At 44.9% G+C, this 20,946-nt stretch overlaps 1 protein-coding gene across 2 annotated transcripts in view; it reads right to left on the bottom strand.

The window, feature by feature from the left end:
- Positions 1-10,048: 10,048 nt before the first annotated feature.
- ambra1b (autophagy/beclin-1 regulator 1b) overlaps positions 10,049-20,946 on the bottom strand; it is a 57,193-nt gene continuing 46,295 nt past the window's right edge. For both annotated transcript variants that reach the window (XM_029253511.1, XM_029253510.1), the window contains 5 exons: positions 19,962-20,101; positions 18,079-18,177; positions 17,613-17,800; positions 16,160-16,294; positions 10,049-15,080 (listed from right to left, as the gene is read on the bottom strand). In XM_029253511.1, coding sequence (XP_029109344.1) covers positions 14,458-15,080; positions 16,160-16,294; positions 17,613-17,800; positions 18,079-18,177; positions 19,962-20,101 — 1,185 coding nt within the window. In that variant the 3' untranslated portion in view covers positions 10,049-14,457. The remainder of the gene's footprint in view (positions 15,081-16,159; positions 16,295-17,612; positions 17,801-18,078; positions 18,178-19,961; positions 20,102-20,946) is intronic.

Here is a 20,946-nt window from a genome sequence, read left to right on the forward strand (position 1 = left end):
TGGAGGGGCGTGATTGGGAGGAACGGCATCCCTGATCTGAACCCGAGCAGTGAGTTGTTATTGGATTTCTGTGCTAGTCACGGTTTGTCCATAACGAACACCATGTTCATGCATAAGGGTGTCCATCAGTGCACCTGGCACCAGGACACCCTAGGTCGGAGGTCGATGATCGACTTTGTAGTCGTTTCTTCTGATCTTCGGCCAAATGTTTTGGACACTCGGGTGAAGAGAGGGGCTGAGCTGTCAACTGATCACCACCTGGTGGTGAGTTGGATTTGATGGCGGGGGAAAAAGCTGGACAGACCTGGCAGGCCCAAACGCATAGTGAGGTCTCTGGCGGCTGTCACGGCGGCAATCCCCGAACACGGTGGTGGACAGCAGAGGTAAGGGATGCCGTCAAGCTGAAGAAGGAGTTCTATTGGGCCTGGCTGGCTCATGGGACTCCTAAAGCAGCTGACGGGTACCAGCAGGCCAGATGGAACGCGGCTCTGGCAGTCGCCGCAACAAAAACTCGGGCCTGGGAGGAGTTGGTGAGGCCATGAAGGAAGACTTTCGGTAGGCCTCAAAGAGATTCTGGCAAACCGTCCGGCGACTCAGAAGGGGGAAGCAGTGTTCTGCCAACACTGTTTACAGTGGAAGTGGTGCGCTGCTGACCTCAACTGAGGATGTCCTCGGGCGCTGGAAGGAGTACTTTGAAGATCTCCTCAATCCCTCTGACACGCCTTCCGTAGAGGAAGCTGAGGCCGGGGACTCGGAGGGGGACTCGTCCATTACCCTGGCTGAAGTTGCTGAGGTAGTCAAAAAACTCCTCAGTGGCAAGGCTCCGGGGGTGGATGAGATCCGTCCCGAGTTTCTCAAGTCTCTGGATGTTGTGGGGCTGTCTTGGCTGACACGCCTCTGCAGCATTGCGTGGAGTTCGGGGACGGTGCTTCTGGACTGGCAGACCGGGGTGGTGGTCCCTCTTTTTAAGAAGGGGGACCGGAGATTGTGTTCCAACTATAGGGGGATCACACTCCTTAGCCTCCCTGGGAAAGTCTATGCCGGGGTACTGGAGAGGAGAATCCGACCGATAGTTGAACCTCGGATTCAGGAGGAGCAATGCGGTTTCCGCACTGGCCGTGGAACACTGGACCAGCTCTATACCCTCACTAGGGTGTTGGAGGGTTCATGGGAGTTTGCCCAACCAGTCCATATGTGTTTTGTGGACCTGGAGAAGGCATTTGACCATGTCCCTCGTGGCATCCTGTGGGAGGTACTTCAGGATTATGGGGTTCAGGGCTCGCTGCTACGGGCTGTTCGTTCCCTGTATGACCGGAGCAGGAGCTTGGTTTGCATTGCCGGCATTAAGTCAGACCTGTTTCCGGTGCATGTTGGACTCTGCCAGGGCTGCCCTTTGTTACCGATTCTGTTCATTATCTTCATGGACAGAATTTCTAGGCGCATCCAGGGAACGGAGGGTGTCTGTTTTGGTGGCCGCAGGATCTCGTCTCTGCTTTTTGCGGACGATGTGGTCCTGTTGGCTTCATCAAATCAAGACTTACAGCGTGCACTGGAGAGGTCTGCAGCTGAGTGTGAAGCGGCGGGGATGAGAATCAGCACCTCCAAATCCGAGGCCATGGTTCTCAGTTGGAAAAAGGTGGATTGCCCCCTCCGGGTTAGGGGGGAGTTGCTCCCTCAAGTGGAGGAGTTTAAGTATCTCGGGGTCTTGTTCACGAGTGAGGGAAAAATGGAGCGGCAGGTTGACGGACTGATCGGTGCGGCGTCCGCAGTAATGCGTTCATTGTACCGGTCTGTTGTGGTGAAGAAGGAGCTGAGTCGTAAGGCGAAGCTCTCAATTTACCGGTCGATCTACGTTCCTACCCTCACCTATGGTCATAAACTCTGGATCATGACTGAAAGAATGAGATTATGGATACAAGCGGCAGAAATGAGTTTCCTCCGCAGAGTGGCTGGGCACACCCTTAGGGATAGGGTGAGGAGCTCAGCCACCCGGGAGGAGCTTGGAGTAGAGCCGCTGCTCCTCCGCATCGAGAGGAGCCAGTTGAGGTGGCTCGGGCATCTGTTCTGGATTCCTCCTGGACTCCTCTCTGGGGAGGTGTTCCGGGCATGTTCCACTGGGAGGAGGCCTCGGGGCAGACCCAGGACACGTTGGAGAGACTACGTCTCCCGGCTGGCCTGGGAACGCCTTGGGGTTCCCCCAGAGGAGTTGGAGGAGGTGTGCGGGGAGAGGGAAGTCTGGGGGGGCTCTGCTTGGACTACTGCCCCCGCGACCCAGTCCCGGATAAGCGGAGGAAGATGGATGGATGGATAAAATGAACAGAGTTTCATACTGGCCTACATACTTTTGTAAGGTGGAGAGCTAACATACAGGCAGTCCCCAGATTATGAACGAGTTCCCTTCCTAAGTCTGTATTTAAGCTGGATTTGTACGTAAATTGGAACAGTTAAGTACGATTCATATGTAACATTAATCAAATATTCGTCTTGGTATGCAGTATATAGTGTACCTTTCTATGCATAAAAAACATTAAACACTTCCGGATACACTAAAACATCTTTAACATAATAATAATAATAATAATAATAATAATAATAATAATAATAATCCATCCATTTTCTTTCCCGCTTGTCCTAGAAGGGTCACAGTGGCAACAGGGAGAGCAGAGAGGCCCATCCGCCTCTGTCCCACCCAACTTCCTCCAGCTCAGCGTGGGGGATCCCCAGCCGTTCCCAGGCCAACTGTGAGATTTAATCCCTCCAGCAGGTCCTGAGCCGACCTTGCAGCCTTGTCCCAGTTGGCCGTGCCTAGTATACTTCCAAAGGGAGGCACCCAGGGGGCATCCTTATCAGATGCCTGAACCACCTCAGCTGGCTCCTCTCAATGTGAGGAGTAGCGGCTCTACTCTGAGTTCCTCCCGGATGGCCGAACTCCTCACCCGGTCACGGAGAGTGAGTCCCAACACCCTGTGGAGAAAACTCATTTCAGCTGCTTGTATCCATGATCTTATTCTTTTGGTCATTACCCAAAGTTCATGACCATAGGTGACGGTAGGGACATAGATCTTATTTGCCTTATGGCTCAGCTCCCCCTTCACCACTACAGTCCGGTACAGCAACCGCATTACTACTGCCGCTGCTCCCAGTCTGCGGCCGATCTCACGCTCAAGATACTTAAACTCTTCCACCTGGGGCAAATTCTCTTCCCGTACCTGGAGGAAACATGCCATCCTTTTCTGGAGAGAACCATGGACTCAGACTTTGAGGTACTGATCCTCATTACAACCGCTTCACACTCGGCTGCAAACCATTCCATTGCATGTTGGAGGCAACCATGTGACAGTGCCAAAAGGACAACATCATCCGCAAAAAGCAGAGACGTCACCTTCTGACTCCCACACAGAAAGCCCTCCTAACCTCGACTGCGCCTTGATATCCTGTCCATGAAGACCACAAACAGGAGTGGAGACAAGGCACAACCTTGGCGGAGTCCAACACCCACATTGAATGGGCGTGACTTAATGCTGAGTATGCGGACACAGCTCTCGCTCCACGTGTACAGAGACCGAATGGCCTGCAGTCGCGACCCCAACACCCTATACTCCCTAAGCACCTCCCACAGAATTTCCCGGGGAACACGGTCAAAGGCCTTCTCCAAGTCTACAAAACACATGTAGACTGGATTAGTGAACTCTCATGCCCCCTGAGTTATCTGTGAGAGAATAAAAAGCTGGTCCACTGTTTCACGGCCAGGGCAGAATCCTCATTGTTCTTCTTCAATCTGAGGTTCAACCATCGGCCAGAGCCTCCTCTCCAGCACCCCGGCATAGACTTTCCCAGGGAAGCTGAGAAGTATGATACCTCGATAGTTGGCACACACTCTCTGGTCCCATTTCTTAAAAATAGGGACCACCACCCCAGTTTGCCAATCCAAAGGCACTGTCCCCGAGGTCCATGCAACATTGCAGAGACGTGTCAACCATGACAACCCTGCAACATCCAGGGCCTTAAGCAGTTCCAGGCGGATCTCATCCACCCCCGGTGCTTTGCCACTGTGGAGCTTACTAACTACCTCAGTGACTTCCACCAGGGAAATGGACTCTGACAGCCCAGAAGCCTTTGGCCCTGACTCTTGTAGGGGAGACATATCTCTTGGGTTTAAGAGTTCCTCAAAGTGCTCCTTCCACCTCCCGATAACATCCTCATTAGAGGTCAGAGTTTCTCCACCCTTGTTGAGCACAGCCTGAACGAGGCTCCTCCAACCCCTCCGAAGCTGTCGGATGGTCCTCCAGAAGCACTTTGAAGCTGACCAATAGTCATTTTCCCACCATGACTGGCACCAACAAGCTTTTGGATGCAGTTGTGCCTGGCTGCTTCCACAATGCTGGTTTTGAAGAGGGTCTATTCAGACTCCATGTCCCCTACCTCCTCCAGGACATGGAAGAAGCTCTCCCGGAGGTGCAAGTTAAAATCATTCTGGACAGGGTCCTCCGAAAATCGTTCCCAGCACACCCTCACTAAATGCTTGGGTCTACCGCTTCTGTCCATCAGTTTTCCTCGCCATCTGATCCAACTCACTACCAGATGGTGATCAGTTGACAGCTCAGCACCTCTCTTCACCCAAGTGTCCAGAACATGTTGCCTCAAGTCAGATGAAACGACTACAAAGATGATCAGTGACTTTTGGCCCAAGGAGCTCTGGTACCAAGTACACACATGAACATCCTTGTGTTCGAACATGGTGTTTGTTATGGACAAACCATGACTAGTACAGAAGTCCAATAACATTTCACCATTCAGGTTCAGATCAGGCAAGCCGTTCTTCCCAATCACCCCCTGCCAGATTTCCCAGTCATTGCCAACATCAGCGTTCAAGTCCCCCAACAGGACTGTGGAGCCTGTAGGTGGGGTCCTGTCCAGAACCCCACCCACCCTCTTCAAGAAGGTTGAATACTTTGAACTGCTGTTTGATGCATAAGCACACACAACAGTCAAAGTTTCCTCTCTGCGACCTTAAGTCGCATTGAGGCAACCCTCTCGGCCACCAGGATAAACTCCAACTGTATGGGAGCCAGCCGGGAGCTTGTGAGTATCCCCCCATCCGCCCGGCACCTCTCACCCTGTGCAACTCCTGAGCAGGAGAGAGACCACCCTCTATTGAGGAGTTTGGTTCCAGAGCCAACACTGTGAGTGGAGGTGAGCCCAACTATATCTAGTTGGTATCGCTCAACCTCCCCCACCAGTTCTGGCTCCTCCCCCCAGTGAGATTACATTCCACGTGTCAAGAACCAGTTTCTGTCACAAGAGGCCGCGACACCATGCGCTACCCTGCCAACTCCTGCCGCCTGATATACATCGCATCCAACCCCCATGTTGGACTTTGCGGGTGGTGGGCTCACATGGCCCCCCACATTGCCTTTTCAGGCTGAGCCTGGCCGGATTACGTGGGCTGCCCGCCCACCAGGGGCTCGCCTAGGAACACTACCCCCCAGGTCTGGCTCCAGGGGTAAACAGGGTAAACGTTCACTTGTTTACTTTTTCCATGGAGGTTTTCGGATCGTGTTAGTCTGGATTTTCACTCCAGACCTGTTCGCCTTGGGAGACCCTACCAGGAGCATATTGCTCCCGACGACATAGCTCTGGAGATCACGCCACGCCAAGACCCCAATCCAGGAAGGGAATAATAATAATAATAATAATAATAATAATGACAATAGTAATAAATGTAACATAGTATTTAAAATAGAATTAACAAAAAAATTAAATCCAAATACAGTAACACATGAGACACTTTTCCCGTGTCATACTGAGCACACAGGAGACTGAGGTAGGTGTGTGTTTGTGTGTGTATGGACCCAGTCATTGTCGGTACACAGGGGAGCAGGAGAGATTTGCGGTTGGGGACAAGTGTAGGTCGGTTGATGCACAAACACAGGTCTTGGGGCGAATCCAGAGTCGTGGTCAAAGAGGCAATGCCTGAGTCGGGAGCCATGGATGTCGGGAACAAGGGATTGAGGAGGATGAGGGACTTGGAAGGCTGGGTGGGTTGTCATGGGTTTACTCCCAAGCGCTGGAGAGATGGATTTCTCAAATGAGTTTCCACAGGTGCAGGATGTGTAGGTGCAGCTTCTTCATACCCTGCTACTCTGATTTTGGGCAGGTGTGGATGTTAGGGCGAGGTCGTGGGTGTGACAGTCTAACTGAAAAGAGGGAAGTCTTTGTCCTACCTCAGGCTCACACACCAACGAACCACTGTAGATGTGCAATGTTCTGATGTGTGTCACAAAGTAGCGTCATTTGTTATTACGAACCATTGTATGTAACTCGAATTTTTAACATAGTAGACTTTACGGGGGGTGGTTCGTAACTACAGGTTGTACTGGAGTTGGATGTTTGTAACCTGGGGACTGCATGTATTTACTTTTAATAGATGTATTTATCTCTACGCAGAGTCAAGGCGAAGTAAAACACGCTCCAACCAGAGAGTGTTGGTGACATGCTTTCTCAAAGCTGCCAACTGATCTCACAGAGAGTAAGAATTTCAAGGACCAGGGGTTTGCAGCAAATATCTGGGTGATAATATCCCCCCCATCCTCTAAGCAATGACAGGACACGTTTCCCATTCGAGATTTTTTTTTATAAGGACCACAGAAACAGATGTGTTAGACATAAGTACGCAAGGTGACATTTCTAATGTTGCAGAGAACTTCCAAACCCTCACATCCCCCCCACCCCCACAACAAGGGAGAATCGGATTCTCAGCTGTGTTTACTTTCCACTCCGGGAAAGCCTCGCCTGTCTCCCTTTGAATCCGAGGTGCATGAATTCTTTATAGCTGCCGCCCCTGTTTTCTGACAGCCCAGAATGGGAACCCACAGAGGAGCCCGGCGAGACAGGCAAGAGGCTTTGTTCTTTGCGCCCAGGATGAGGAACAGAGCTCTCACCCATCCTTTGAGGAGACACTTTGTGAAGGCCTTTAAAACGTGCTAATCGGACATGTCATGCCCCCAAATTAGACACCCTTGTCAGCCAGAGGAGTCAGTGCCCCTACCAGTAGGGGAGAGCTACTCCTGTAGCAGTAGGAAACATAGGCACATGCTCACCTGTTCCACTATCAAGTGAAGAGAGGTGGCCTACTAAGTGTTGTATTGCGCACACAGACAGACACAGACTGACTGAAAGCGCTTGTCCCAAGCAGGGCTGCAGCGAGCTGGAGCCTAGCCCAGCAACACAGGGCGCAGGCCTGGGGACACACTCAGGACGGGACACCAGTCCGTCACAAGGCACCCCAAGCAGGACTCAAACCCCAGACTCACCAGCCAGCAAGCAAAAGCTGCTGTGCCACTGCACCCCCCTGTTGTATTGCAACTGAACAAATACAAAAAAGTGTATTTTTTGGTTGGCTGGTGCAAAAAAAAAGGCTTGCATGACACTGCTACAAGGTATTTTTCAGAAAATTAACATGATATAGAAAAGCATGGTGTAATTTTTCAAAACATTAATGACTTTTTTGCACAGCATTCCAACAATGCCGTGTGCTGGAATTAAATGGTTCACACTAGTAACGTTTTTGTCTCCAGTGAAGTAACAACAAAACTGAAAAAATCACCCAAATCAATTTATTAGGCAGAAGTTGGGCTTTTTTTGCACAAAATGTTGTTGCTAAATTTATTTGTTTCTAATGTCACTAAGTTAGGCTCTGGTTACGGCCTACTGGGACCATCAATGGACCCTGCTAGCTACAAGAATTGATCACTCGCAACACCCAAACCATATGTTTAATACTATTTTTTAAAAAAAAATGGGAAAAAAAAACCCTGTACGCAGCTACTCGTGTAGTGATTTTGGTTTACACAGTGGTATGTGACAAATTGACTGCACTCAAGATTTAAGTATCTGCATTCAAATCTCTCCCTCTGTTGATGTAACACACATATTTTTCTCCAAGATGTATGTCGCTTTGGCGAAAAGTGTCTGCTTGAATGAATAAATGTAAATGTCAGTGCAACTTTTGGAGAGCGACTAGACTTTTCCACTGAAGAAAGGGAGGGGTTAGTCTGGACTGCTGTGGAGGCAGTAGGCAGGGAGACCCATGCTGGATGGCAGGTGCCAGGCTGGGAGCTTATCTCCTCACTGCCAGCCTTGTGGCCACCAGCCATGCCCGCGGCAGGTATAAATGTGCCAGTAGAGGACGCAAGTCACCTTTGGCTCCCTTCTGTGCACCAGGAGTACTGCAGATCACTTCCAGAACCCAGCTGGCACCAATACCTTCTTGGACGTCTGCTACAAAGACAATGGCTTCACACATACAGTGCATAATGAACTTGAAATCAACTTTTAAAGGACTTTAAAGTAAATCAGCAGTAGCAGGTATTACTTTTAATGGCTAAAGCCAGGTTAGAAACCTGTAAGAAAATTGCCAGTAAGTGGATTGTTGTGTTGCTTCAGCAACATTTCCAATGTTGAAGATGCCACTTCTTGACAGTGAAAATGTCAAGATCACTGAACATTTAAGCCAAAGAGATATTAACTGCTGTGAATATGATAACCAGAGCCACTTTGAAAAAGTAAATCGTGTTTCACCTAAATCTGGTCTAAGAACCACATGACTTTGCCATTCTCAAGAAATCATTGACAGTGTGCACAATTTTGGTTATGCAATAAGTTTTTATGGAAATATTTTAGTTGGTCCTTAGTCACACAAACATATGGTCATCATGGAAGTGAATGCTGCTCAATGTCACCCTGGGTTCAGGATGTTTTTCTTTTTTATTTCCAGAGACCAAAAAATAAGACTTTCAAACGTTTCCATTTTTTAATGATTTTTTTTTCCATTATTCATAGGATCTTTGGTGTTCCCACAACACTTAGTTGTACTTTATTAATCTCCATTTCGCTTCTAAAATACACTGTACAAACACCCTTAAATCACATTTTCCTTCAAAAAAAAAAAAAAAAGACACCTTCTTGTTACTACAAATACAGTCAGCAGATATCATGCAGATAAGAAGTTATTTCAAAACCGGTCCTGCAAAGAATGCCTCCTACAGGAAAAATGCATGTAAAGAAACAGCTGAGTGACATGATAGTTTGTCTGCCTTTATTTCCATTTGTTTAGCAAGAAAAAAGATAATATCTGATCTAGATAAGCAATTGTGTTTGGCTAACCTGCTCAAGATTCAAAAGCCTAGTACATGCTCTCGGTTGTAATAAAAAGTGGTTAGCATAATGCCTATAGCTAAAATCATTACGTTCAAGTTGAGTGTTGTGCAAATCTAAATTACTTACTGAACTATGAATATAAAAATTAAACTTGTGGCTCCCATGCCAAAAGACTTAACAGAAATGTTAAACCTGAACAGAGAAAATGTGTATGCATGATGCTTAAGATATGAACTAGTGACGTAGTCAGCCAGAAAAAGCTATAATTTGATTAGTTTTCTGTGTAATTTCTATAAAGGAGTACATGGATAAAAAAAAAAAAAAAACCTTAATGAAGTGTGCTATAAAACCAAAGACCTTGAAAAGAGAAAGTCCATATTCACCCTCTCACCATAGATGTCTGACAATGTTTTTTAAAGACAGGTACTCTCAGTTCACCATAAGTTCTTCCTTCAACTTCTACTACAATGAAATGGAACCCAAAGCATTATAATGCTGTACAGTACCGAAAAGCACAGCAACAACCTAACCACCAGCACATCAATTCAAGGCATTTTTCTGTAAAACAAAGAAACAACAAAAAGAAAAAAAAACAACTAAATACATGAAAAGAAAGTGAGACGACAACACCACAAGATGTCAGATGTAGTTTTTGAATGTTGCTGCAATCCTTTAGACAGATTTGGGTCACACTAATACACTGAAATTAAGTATCTTGTTCTTGCTTATTCTTTTTGAAAACCTTTCAGGTTAACTGAAATTGGCTGAAAGAGCCTGTGTGCCCTGCTGCCATGGTTTCAATGGTAAACTGTTTGATAGCAAAATCAAAGAGGTATGCTTCAGGAGTATCACACATTGCAAATATTCTTTATAAAAAAAAAAAAAAAAAAAAAAAAAAAAGACATTTATGGGTGGGAAGGTCTATAAATTTTTGATGGAGTTTTGGAAACAGCCTGATGAGACAATTAAAAAATGCCAAGTTTTGTGTATCTTTTCATTTACAGATTCCTGAACAGCATACACTGGCTGTAGCACATTTCAAACATGACAAATATTTGTTATTTTACTACTTAATGTATTTTCCCCAATCAGAGAGAGAGATGCACCCACTGAATTACCTTTTTTGCTCCTACTCCCTTATGTTCCAAGACCTACAGTAGCAAGAGAAAAGAATGATCCCTGTCTACAGAGGGCTGAATGTATGAAATACAGCACGAAGCATGAATCCCAAGGTTACTGACAATCTTCCACCTTCACCAATCTTCCTTGGTTTCTTCAACCACTGGAAGAAATCAGAGAGGATGACTCTGGGACTTGTACTATTCTGACATGAGCTTTCTGTATAAACTTCAAGCCACAACCTTAGCTTAAAAAATTAAAACACACAACAAAATAAGAAACAAACAAAATAGGCTTTGAAATTAGCGGTGATGCTTCAACCTCTTCTGTGCTACCAAAGTCAGAGGCTGAAACATAAATGAACGAGCTGCTAATAACAGAGTACATCATCACAGTTACCAACGCAATCTTCAAGTAACTTGTCAACCCGATGGCAGACAAAGGATACACTGCTGCAAAGACAGAGTTGTTAGCCACCACTATTCCATACACATAGTCTTAAATGTGTTACATTTACAGCCTAAGGGGAAAGAGCAACAAAAAGAAGTCTTCTAAGACCATATTCACTGTACGCATGTTCTCTGAAGGGGGCAGTTTTATCTTTGCATCTCCGAATGCCAAGATTGCCAGCTACTAAGCCTCAACACTCAGCAAAAGACCTCCTTAAAACAAAACAAAAACCATCTAAACTAAAAAACACAAGCGTTTCAGACCAATGCTAACTTTTAAACCACAATTTAAGACAGAACCCTGACAGCGGTATGTAAGCATACATTCATCTTCAAATAAAGGCCTTGCCAACAATCACTTTGAAGCGATACCAGCACAACATATTATTAATGTGAGCCTGTATCAGCGGGGTCCTTTCTCTACAAGTCTGCACCGTCCTCAAGGCACAACTTGTCCGAAGCCATGTAAATTTAAAAAGCTTGTTTATTGTTTCTTCTACCATCCCACTGTCCAAAAAAGCCATATAAAGAATCCTAAATCCTTCAAGGCCATAAAGGGTATCAGGTTTTTTAGGATTTTGGCCCCAAAGAAAGGAAAGACCCCACTATGGCAAAGACCCTTTTCACTGTAGGTTGTGAAGTGCAGGCACTATTCAGAAGAGGGCTGGAGTATGAAACCTCGATCAGAGGATGGTCCCACTGACTTTTCCCATAGGTTTCGCTACAAATTTTAAAAGCGAAAAATGCAAAGGTTTTCCACAATGTGAATTCACTTTAATGTGTATTTCCATAATCTCATAATCAGTGATTGAGTTTTAAGCTCTTTTTTGCTTATAAATTCAGCTTTGGAGACTCCCAGATATCAAAACCGACACCCCTGATATAGGCAAGAGATAAACGCAGAGAAGACAGTAATCGTTCCAGGTAACAGACAACTTCAAGTTAGCATTTGACTATCTACTCAAGCTGTTCTACAGTACAATTCTCGCCTAGAGCATTGGTCACCGGTCAAGATCACATTTCCCCCTGTTGAAAAACACCCTCATCATCTATTGTATTAACCGCTCTTTGACTCTTTGAAGCAAATGGGGGGGATACAGTAATCGTAGTGAACAAACATTACAGTCCATCCCAGCAGTAATGCAGAATCATCACACTTATAAAGACAGCTTTCTCGCAATATGTGTATATGTTCACGTATGCTATGTACAAAACCCTTACTCATTGGGGGAGCGGGGAAGACTGGGGAGGGAACCAATGTCCGGAAACAACTTACAGCATTAACGGCAAACATAAGGACAGCGACAACCATTAAAAAGAGTGCTTTAAAAAGTATATATGATCAAGTCACGTCAGAGGGAAAATTCCACACGTTAATGCCTCTTCTTCACCACTAAAACATCACACTGTCAAGTTCTTGTGTAGCTTTTTTCCTCTTTTCCTTTAACTCTGTTTCCATGAGTCTACCTATGATTATGGTTGTGCGGTGCAAAGGATTGAGGAACAACTGCCTACTAGAGTCAGTGTCTACACTGTACGTGTGGACACTGGCAGCAGTTCCTTCCTTTGGTTGTTGCAACGAAGATACCGAAAAGACTGGTGTCATTAACATGGGGCGTATCCTTCTCTGAAATCTTACAATGATAAAACAACCCTGCTAACAATTTACACTGTGTCCCATTATAAAAATGTGCTTCTTTACTGGGAGTTATGTGATGAAACTTTTCTGAAAACGATACTGTGTTAACTGGCGCCATCTGATTATTTACTAGCGTCAGAAGGTTTACATCTTATCAGTGCATCGCATTTCTTTCTGGAAATGAGCAAAGTGTGTGGTCTTTTGCTGGCAGGATGAGGTAACAAGGGTCCAGTCTCAACAGGAGTGTGGGAGTTCAGCAAAAGAGCAAAGAAGCAGGGCCACCAAACCCTGTTTGTGGATTTGAGCCAAAGCCAATCAGGCATCCAAGCTCAGGAAAGAGCCTGGATAAGGCCCTCAGCTGACTTGGTGATAACTCTGACCTATCTCTTAGCTGGCTCTGACGCTCATTCCTGCCTAAAGTGAATGCTTATCAAGAATTCAAGTGTCTTTCGTCTCATGATTCAGCAGGGATGCTTTATTCTCCGATCACAAGTACAGTCGAAAGTCAGCTTTTCACATGACATACTGCAGGCTTCACTGCCCCCCCTCAAGTTCAGTAACCACAGCAAAAGTACAGAGCAGCTCGACTGGAAAGAGATGCTACATTTATCTGCTAAGTCTCCTCCCCCCACCCCGTCCCCACAGGCATGCACCAACATACGCTCACTAAAATTGACACACAGGTGTTTTTCAGTGCTTCCCAGCAGTCTACCTGCTACAGCAAGACTTCGGTTAAAGTATAGGAAACCCGCGGATCCTCCCACTCCTCAGCTCCCTAGTGTTTTACCGATTTCTAGTGGTAACAACCTTGTGCAGAGCCTGCTCTTGGTAATATCAAGTTTTTTTTTTTTTTTTTATTTTTTAGCTAAGTCCCAGAGGCTCTTGCAGATGAAATTCTTCATCTGGACTTTTGCTGGATGAAAAGTTGAGTGGGGGAAATGAAGACGAGATTAAACCCTGACATCGACCTTCACTGTAGGACCGCAGGTCCATATAAGTACTAGTGCAAAGGAAAGCAATGATAGTGCTTTCAGAATTTATCCAGGTCCTAAAGCACAGGAAAATGCTTGCCCCATTTATGATTCCTTTTCAAGGTAAATTTCTTGTCTTAGAATCTAACACGCTCTGGTAGCAAACAAACTTCATGTTGACAATGATCACCTGTGTGTACGAACAATGCAATGGTACAGGGAGAAGGCGTTGCCAACACAGACAAACATTTTGACCAAAAAAGTGGGCACATTCGTTCTTGAAAATTCACAGCAATAAGAGGGGATGGAACTACAGTTTTAAGTAACAGGGTTATTACAGATCTGGTCTGATCCTCTGTCTTGAGAAACTGACTGCAAATATCTGTGGCAGGAATGCTGAACTTCAACTGCTTGTCAGTTAAACACTTGCAAGCTGTACAAGAGGATTCAAAATACATTATTTTTTCCATAAATCCCAGGAACATTATTTGAACTCACAGCTGCTAGGCTGGCACTGGTAGACTTGCCAAGGAAAAAAGAAAATATATATAAACATGGCACCAACCGCATAACACTCATCTAAATATGTACATATTAAAAAGAACCTAAGGTGGTGTTACGTACTTACATGGCACTTTGGATGCGGTAAACATTTTTTTTTCTTCAAGCTTATGTGAAATAAAAGGACAGCAAATGCAGTATTGGTACCTCAATAATAGAATTCAAGTACAATTTTCTCTCTTGGAATGACTGTAGTAAAGGTTCTTGTTCTCCATTTGGGTGACAGTCAAACTCTCCAATTAAGTGCAATGTAAGTAAACCAACAACTCCCCGGGACCTGAATAAATACCCTAGTGCTTGAAAAAGTAACAGATGGAGGAGTGGTGGTGGACTTCTGTTGGTTGGGGGAAGGAGACGAAAGGAAAAGGAAAATCAGCACCTCTCCGTAAACAAATAAGGCTGATGGAGGAGCAGACATCACCAGAAAGGATATTCCTGTGTCGCAACACTGCCAGTCTTTAGTGCAAGTCTCCGGTGACAGTCTCAGCAGCGACGCCCATCCCCTGTGAGCTGGCGTGCTGCTACTGTTACTGGGCACTGGTACCAATTCAATGCCACTCTACCTGCTGTGTGGAAAGTCAGGGTAGGCGCTGCTGCTGCTGCGATTGTTGTTAGGGAAGGAGCGGGAGGGGGAGGAGCTGGAAAGAAAGGGGCGGGGCACAAGGGTATCCATCTGGTTGCCCTCGAACACATCATCAGTACCTGCAGGCTGCTCAACACCGCGATCTGTCGCCTCGGGGGCAAAGATGTTGACAAACGGCGAAGGTGCTGCCACTGTAGGTTGACCCTGCACCACGGGAGGCTCAGTGGGGCTGGAGGACCTGTGAGTCAACTGTAGCATGTGGGCTGGGCTGGGGGCATGCCCCAACCCCAAAGCCATGGGACCCTGGGCACTAGTGGATGGGCAGCAGGAGAGACCAGGGAGGCCGGGGGGGGAGGAAGCGCTATCACTTGCCACAGGAGCCCCCCCACCCTGTGCCACACCAGCTGCTGTGGACTCTGCCCCTGTCTGTGAGCTACGGTGGATGCGGTGACTGACAATGATGTTGTTGCCGAAGCCGCCCATGGATGCCATGGTGGTGCTCTGCTCCCGTTGAACCACGGCTGTCATCCCCCCCTCAGCAATGAGCCGACGGATCCGTGACAGGGCGTCTTCGCTGGATCCGTACTCCGAGGCGTCACCTATGGGCATGGAAAACTGATTAAGTGAAATGCCTGTTTAAAAAGATACAATAAGGTAGGCCTTAATTAAACAAAATGGTCTGCAGGTCAACGTACGCTTTAGGTCTCCAGCTGTACAAAAAAGGGCATCAAAACAAATTTGGGCTGCATTTGAAGAGATATTTTTAATTAATATATTGGTGGTACCAGCAATTTTTGAGACAGTATAAAAATTTCATTTTTTGAACTGAATGCAGCCAGACAGCCTGCTGTATACTGCAAAGCAGAAAATGAGATTTGGGGCTTTTCCCAGCAACCACTTTCCCTACAGCATTTTAAAAAAAAAGCTGTAGTATCATGGACTGAGCAGTTCACCCAAGTCAACTCTGAATACTTGTTTTTGCTTCCATTGGCACATAGAACAAACACATTTTGGAACTGCAAATCAGATTTCTTTACTGGTTGTTCCAAATCAGTTCTCTGAAAACCAGAACAAAGTTAACTGTCCACAGTTTTTCTGCACTTAAACGCAATTACTCTACACAGTCATGCAGATGGATGTGTCAATATCACCCATCATCACACAAACAAGCAGAACCCCCAAAAGCAACCAACCAATATTTTGTGATACAACAAAAAAAGTTCTACATAAAGTATCATTAAATCATTACAAAATACAAAACTGAACCATCACTGTAAGCCATATGGTCACACCCAGAACATTACCAGCGTTTTATAGACTTACTTAGTGTGACGTTTCCTTCTTTCAAAGGAGGATTTCCCCTTGAAGATGACTTGTAACAAAACAGCGCATTTATTTATGCTGATTTGTTTTTCACAAAGGTGGAAAAACTGTGTACATGTGTTCGGCACAAGGGACAGACAAATCAAATGTGGGCTAGGAGCTAGAACTGTAATAATCATGTGGCATTTCTACTAGGGCTAAATACTAATAATATTAAGATGAGTGTAAAAATGGTAGTACAGGGCAATACTTTGTAAATGTTTGCCTGCTGAGTTATCATGGGGGAGGTGACAGTGTGGTTATGGGACATAAAATCATTAGCTCCTCCCGATGACCACGTCAGTTGGATAATTACCCACGCTGCCGGTGGCTGACCCTGTCTCGGTAGTCCCATCCGCAGGGCCGCTGGTGGGTTGCAGAGCATGAGGAAGCGTCTCCGAGCTCCTTCCGCTGCTGGTGCTGGGGAGCGGGCCTTCCACTTGCACCATACCTGCAAATAAAGAGGAGAGGGCTATAAACGTGTTCGCTTCGTTCCAGACTGTTTGGGGGTCAATGGGTCAGACACCGTGCTGAGGATCTTTGTTCAAAGTTCAATCACTAAAAACTCTTAGATGCATGCAGCTCTGCAAGACACTATAGTTCAAGGTTTATTGTCATAAGTACAAGTACCATGAAATTCTTGTTTGAGTGCTTCTCCACAGACTATGAACAAAAAAAAAAAAAAAAAACAATAGATAATATTGCACAAAACAATAACAATAAATAATGCCAATAATTAACAATAGACAGCCAGAGTACTTAAAACTGAGAATACTTAAAGATGATACTATAGATGGCCATTACTTTGTTTATATGTCTATATTAAGACACTGCAAGTAATTAAAAGGTTTTTTGTGGAGAGCAGCTGGTGAGCCTCAAACGCTTAAATGTCTTAAAGGTTAAAACTCATCTCTGACAGCTGAAGTGACTGGCCATTAGCTTCCAGTCAGGGGCTATAGGGCCAATTGCTTTCCACTAATCTCAAGCCCCTGTTATTGGATAGGGCTACATATGCAATGGGTAAATAAGTGGTTAAGGCATCACACTCCCTGATGACTTGGATTGTTGCTCTGCTGCAAACACAGAAGGCTGTGCAGAAGAAAAAGAAAAAACTGGGAGACAAGTGTGTAAAAGGAACAGCATGTCATCGGCAAGGTGTTGGGCCATGACGAAGCCACTGCAGCGCATCTGTGTCAGCACCTCCAATACTGCAGATGGAGCACTTTAAGTCACAGGGATGGAGGTGGAGGGGAGAGAGTGACTTCAGTAAATGTGTGAGAGATGAAGCCCCTTGAGCAACACACCTCAAATACTGAGCAAGCAACCAAGATAGGTCTGTGTCCAACTCCATTACCGGCGTGTGTAAAAAAACGTCTTTCATTTACACAGCCACAACAGAGTGATTTTGTCTATTATTTATTTCTATTTCACTGCTTACCTGGCTCACTATATTTTGTCAATTATACAGCTTGGTTTTTACAGGAAAAACTTCAAGTGTTCAAATGTAATGAATGAATTGTTCTCACGGGTTGTGCTATGTTAGTGAGAAATGTGTTGATCAATAGTAGTGAATCAAAAAGAGAAGTACAAGACAAAGATATAAAGATTGTGCCATGTGCTAGCCATTTTCTTTGGGCACTTGCAGAGACTAAAGCAGTTTTTACAAACAGACAAAGTCCACTAAAGTCCACATTAAAGAATATAACTGCAGTAGTATTGAGCTGTGCAAAAAAAAAAAAAGGTGAACATGTCAATTACAAGATAGAGACCTTCTGCAGATTGAAGGCTGTTGGACTCCTGCAGGTCCCGGTCTGTCTGGGTCTCGGCGTTCTGCAGTTGCACGATGGGCGTCTGTGTGCCCTGTGAGGTTACGGAAGGGGTAGGGTGGCGGGGCTGCAGGCCAATCGCATTCATCAAACCCATGTCCCTGTCAGACCTCCAGTTTGCTCTGCTTGTCCTTGTTAAAGAGATTGAGGAAAAATCTGAAAGTCAGCCTTCAGTCTTCCAATAACCACATCAATTTTTACATGCAACTGCACAATATCTTTTTCCAATGATATTTGTCAAAAGTAACTGATAACTCTGACCACTTATTACAGCAGCCCTGCTCAATGTGAAAAGAGCCATTCTTAGGGCTTTACAAGGCCACGGTGACCAAATGCATGTCTTTAACCATGATAGCTTCTGCTGTTGAGAAACACTATACTATGTTCATAGCTGCATGGTGGCTCTCACCCAGGACGCTCAGAGCCCCGCCCGCTGACAGCACCAGCACCATTGTTGATTGAGAATATGGGTTCGGTAGCGAGCTCGGAGGAACCATCACCGTCACACCTGGAGTCCAAGAAAACAGAAGGAAGGAGACATCAGAGTGGGCCCCTGGCACTTCCAGTTGGTTCACAGCTTCCCTTTAAAGCACACGAGGGCTGAGCTGCAGATCAAACTGCTGCACGCCAGCTCCTGGGACAGAACAAGAACCTGGCACATTAACTGGTGGAGGAAAAGCAATGGGGAATTTTGTTCCAGAAAGTAATTATTTAAAAAAAAAAAAAAAGAAAAAAAAAAAAAAACTTCCTAAACTTCACATATCCCCTTTATTAAAGTGAATGGGAATAAATCTTAGTGGTTTGTACCTGTTTTGTTCCAGAAGCCTGCAAAAATATACAGCTATCAATCTGTAATGCTGGACACAATGAAACTTTGGAGGAAAGCAGAAATAAAATCTCCCACTGGTTCTTAATAAAAGGAAACTGCTGGAGTGGTACCACTCTTTTTTCACTTTCACATTCCACTTCACATTTATCCAGGGATAGCACTTTAAAGCTTTCTCACAATCTTTATTTAAAAATGCACATAATAAATTGTCTCCTCTACTTTTCACCTTATCAGCTTCATAGCTGTATTACTGATATTACGCTCAACAAATGTATTCCTTCTAATGACACTGTGGAACAGCAGTTATATTAAGACCTTCTGCTTTCATATAATGCTATTGATGGTATCATAGTAACACAAAAAATATTTTTGTCTGAACAGAAGACGACCACTTTTCGCATTTTTCATTTTTAACCTACAGAAGATTTATGGTTTAGGCTATGGCACATCAAATGTCATTTAATGTAATACAATTCTCCCTGAATTCACAGAAATTTGGTTATGTTTTAAGCACCTGCTATTGTCTAAACCAACTTGGTCAACGTATCAAGAATGTAGTGAATTTTGCTTCTCTTCTCTTCTAGCATTACTTAATTTTTTTAGCTTCTGAAAAAGAGACATTTACATTTATTCATTCAGCAGATACTTTTCTCCAAAGTGACGTACATCTCATAGAAAACATGCTTAATATGAGCTCTCAAAGATTACACTTCTACCTGTATGAACTGAAACCAGCACAAAATAAAATGAAAATTAGCAACTGGAATCGATACCTCCACTGATGTACCTCTAGATCTCCTGCCTGATTTTGCCCACTTAGAAATCCAACATTTTTTCCTTTTAAGAGCTAACCTTCTGTTATGTACACAGTGGCAATGATCTGGTTTGTGTTCATTTCACAGTCTTCCAGCAAAAAGCCTGAATTTTTCCACCAATTTCTTTGTCTCCCTTTCATGTAAATAAGGAGTAAAAGGAATGACGAAAGTCCCCTGGCAAGTTGTTTCAAGGTATTTAATACCGATTTTGCAGTATTCTTCTGAAGAGGAGAAACATGAACTTCAAAATGAATTAAATTTGACCAAAAAAAAATGTATCCTGTCCATATCCCATTCATTAAAATGTTCCTGGCAGCCTGTAAGGTACTATTCACCATTTGCTCTATGTCAGCAAAAATCCTTTGGCTAAGCAACTGTGACCCATATATTCCGCTTAACTGTTTCTTCTGGACACCACACAAAATGTCAAGTAATAGTTAGGTATAGACCTAACACTGCACCATATGGGGTTGGAAAAAAAAATGCAAGAGAGACATCAGTTGCAAGTTATGACCTCACCAACAGCAGACCTGGTTCCAGCTGACTAGGACCTTGCCGACAGCCAGCTCCAGTGACTTTTCCAGTGAGGTGTGTGGATGTCAACCCTATCGGTTACAGTAGTTAGAGAGTAGGATGTGGAGGACTTACACAGGCCTGCAGATGACCAGGTCCCCTTTGTTGGTCCCATAGGCCAGCCCCATGCCCGGCTCAGGAAGCCATCTGGCAGAATTAATACTGACGTGTCTCCGTTGGTCCGGGGCCATCGGGTAAACCACATTGAACACTCTCTGTGGACGGAGAAGTACACGATGACAAACTGCAGAGAAACACTCAAATTCACAGCAAGCATACGCATTTGTGCCCAGCAGGTATGACAACCTGGAGCAGAGCCAGACCTAAAGGGAGTACCTAGAGCTTAACGATGCCTTGACAGAAGGACCGTCCAACAAATGCAACAAAGCACAAGTTTGGCAGTGGGCTATAGCTCTAAATAGTAAGAAAATTTACTACATTCTCTGTCACTTGGGAAGGCACTGCAGGCTACTGTAGTGTACTTTCAAGAGCTCCTATAGTTATTTTTGGATGTTCTTCTTCAGTACAGGAAAACGCGAAGCCTGGACACTTTCAGTGTATCAACAAGACCTTAACTTAATTTTTTAAGCTTTATTGCAGGCCACAAGAGTAGCTACTGTGGGTTGACATAATAAAGCAGTATAGGTCTTGGCTCTGGAAGAACACCTAGAAAAACTGAGGTCTCCCTGATTGCTGTCTGGAGAACCACAAGAGCAAGAGGCTACCCTTAAATTACACACACCACAAATTAGCCGTTATTTCAAACTCTGCAGTGGAAATTTCTACCAATTCTTAGACAAGTAAATCTGTAAACCACTAATAGTTTTGACTATTCAACAGCCATATTTACATTTCAGTATCATTCTTTAAGACTGCTGATACACACCAGGAAATCTGATGGCTTTGCAGAGGTCATGCCAGCAATTATGAGGTAAATTCAAAAGGCTGATTCAGTGGGTGAAGAAGGAATGAGAATAATTGCCTCAGATGTCACAGAATGAAATGCCTTCACTACTTCAGCAAGTTTACAAATGGAAGCAGATGTACCCATGGAAGAAAG

The sequence above is a fragment of the Scleropages formosus genome, chromosome 7 (assembly GCF_900964775.1).
Source record: "Scleropages formosus chromosome 7, fSclFor1.1, whole genome shotgun sequence".
NCBI classification, from domain to species: Eukaryota; Metazoa; Chordata; class Actinopteri; order Osteoglossiformes; family Osteoglossidae; genus Scleropages; species Scleropages formosus.